General features: G+C 35.3%; 1 protein-coding gene across 1 annotated transcript; it reads left to right on the top strand.

The window, feature by feature from the left end:
- Positions 1–230: 230 nt before the first annotated feature.
- On the top strand, positions 231–1,154 carry LOC149247729 (receptor-like serine/threonine-protein kinase At1g78530). The gene is made up of 2 exons (XM_089455926.1): positions 231–557; positions 675–1,154. The coding sequence occupies exons 1-2, from the start codon at positions 260–262 to the stop codon at positions 1,043–1,045; spliced, it is 669 nt and encodes a 222-aa protein (XP_089312052.1). The 5' UTR covers positions 231–259; the 3' UTR covers positions 1,046–1,154.
- The last annotated feature ends 958 nt before the right edge of the window (positions 1,155–2,112 follow it).

Genomic DNA, 2,112 nt, shown 5'->3' on the forward strand with positions numbered 1-2,112 from the left:
TTGAATGAGTATGGTGTACTATCATATCCACCGTGTGACAGGTTGGAAGGGAGCGGCCGGGAAAGGCAGGGAGCATAGTTGCCGGAAAATCATGGGATTCCATGTACCTGTCGCGTCAGTATCCCATACATACATGGATTTCGCTGTAAGGATGGTGCATTAATGACTCTATAGTCCATGAAATAGCACTTGCCGTCATCGGGACATGATAACAGAGCATGATGGAACGAATGAGGTAATAATTCTTTTGTGTGACTACATGGTCAATGGGTCGTTGTGGGAATATGTGGGCGGAGCATCGAAACTTCCTAATCAGAGGCTGGACTGGAGGACTCGGTATAACATTGCAGTGGGCGTGGCAGAGGGACTCAAATATCTGCACCAAGACTGCGAACCTCCAATAATTCACTGCGACATAAAGTCTGCCAACATATTGCTGGATGATGAATATGTAGCACACATCGCAGACTTTGGACTTGCAAGGCTAGTGAAGAATTCATCAATAGATTCTGAATCAAGTTCTCTTCTAGGAGGGACTCATGGCTACATTGCTCCCGGTACTAAATCTCCATGCGTTTTCTCTTTGATCGTCACGCATTTTTTTTTTGTTTTGAAATGTAATCGTAGAGATCATTATATTCTATGTCACGCTAATACCCTAATGTTATGTGCAGAATGTGGGTATGGAGTGAAGGCATCGACGAAGCAAGATGTGTATAGCTTCGGAGTGGTGTTGTTAGAAATGGTAAGCGGAAAACCTCCTGTGGTAGAAGAGGACAATCAGGAATTTGTACATCTAACTGCATGGGCTACGAAGAAGGCCAAGGAAGGGAGAATGGATGAAATAATTGATAAGGATTTGAGAAGGAGTGGTGATTATAATAACCTGAAGGATGAAATAAGGAAGATGATGGAGATTGCCACATTTTGCACTCGATCTGCACCCAATCTCAGGCCATCCATGAACGTAGTTCTTGGCATGTTTAATCGGCCAGAGTCTGACCACTACTTGTTTCTCCCTTCAGAAACTGAGATCTTAGAATGAAATTAACAGTTTGATGTAATCTTAGAAATATCGCTAAGTTAGGCTAGTGAAGCTAAATTTGACTCAGTAAGAGATTCAATTTACTTTGGCGGTTTTTGCACTTCTTAGAGCGCTTTTTGTAATCTAGTCTAATTTACCTCTTTATAAATCAAGGTTTTAGATTGAAAATAAAAGTATGATGTGATTTTTGACATAATTGAAAATAACATCAAGATTTAATTTTTGAAATATCTTACAATTCTCCGGTTTAGTTCTGTATTGCGTTGAGGTAGTTCAGTGAATTTGACTCAGCAATAAAGTGAATTTAAAATCGATGGTTTTTAAGTTTCAGTTTTTTATAATATATTGCTTTGCCCATAATTTTTTTTTTCCGATATAATTTATATTTCAATTTGTAAATGGAATAAAATTACAAATACTTTTAGAAATATAGATTATAATTCATTCCGGTAAAATTTTTAGAACAAGAAAAAATGATGTCCCCAATATTATTGATATATGTAATTGTATATTTCTCCAACAGTATTGTTCTCATTTTCTAACCCTTTGTTGTGCACTTTTGTGTAAATACATCGATATTATTGGTATCCGCTTAGTTTCACTTGATAGGTGTGTGATACACCAAAATATTGTTTTTTCTGTTTTACCTGAAGAAATATTGTAGCATGTGACGAAGCAATCTACATGACCCCATACTTCTGTTTTTATAATCTTTTGTAACATCTATCCGAACATCCTATAATGCTATTCTTGTCTTACTGCGTGTTGCTTCATTGTCTACATATGCTTATCTTGAAGAGCTTAAATAGTTATATGAGGCAGAGACATGTACCTGAATATAGAAAACCTTATGACATTTTTCCTGTTTTTATTACATTTTTGTGTATTTAAACTGTATGATGAGGATCACTTTAATTACACTCTTGTTTGACATTTGTTTAACCTAATTAAATAATTTTATAATTAAAAGTGCATTTAATTAGCATAAGTATATCGTTTTATTGCTATTATGTTTACTTCAACATGCTGGCTTATATGAAAAAATTATATATTTTTTTTTTTTAATT

This window comes from Pinus tabuliformis, chromosome 7 (genome assembly GCF_031772625.1).
Source record: "Pinus tabuliformis cultivar Carrire ecotype Pingquan chromosome 7, CPIR1, whole genome shotgun sequence".
NCBI classification, from domain to species: Eukaryota; Viridiplantae; Streptophyta; class Pinopsida; order Pinales; family Pinaceae; genus Pinus; species Pinus tabuliformis.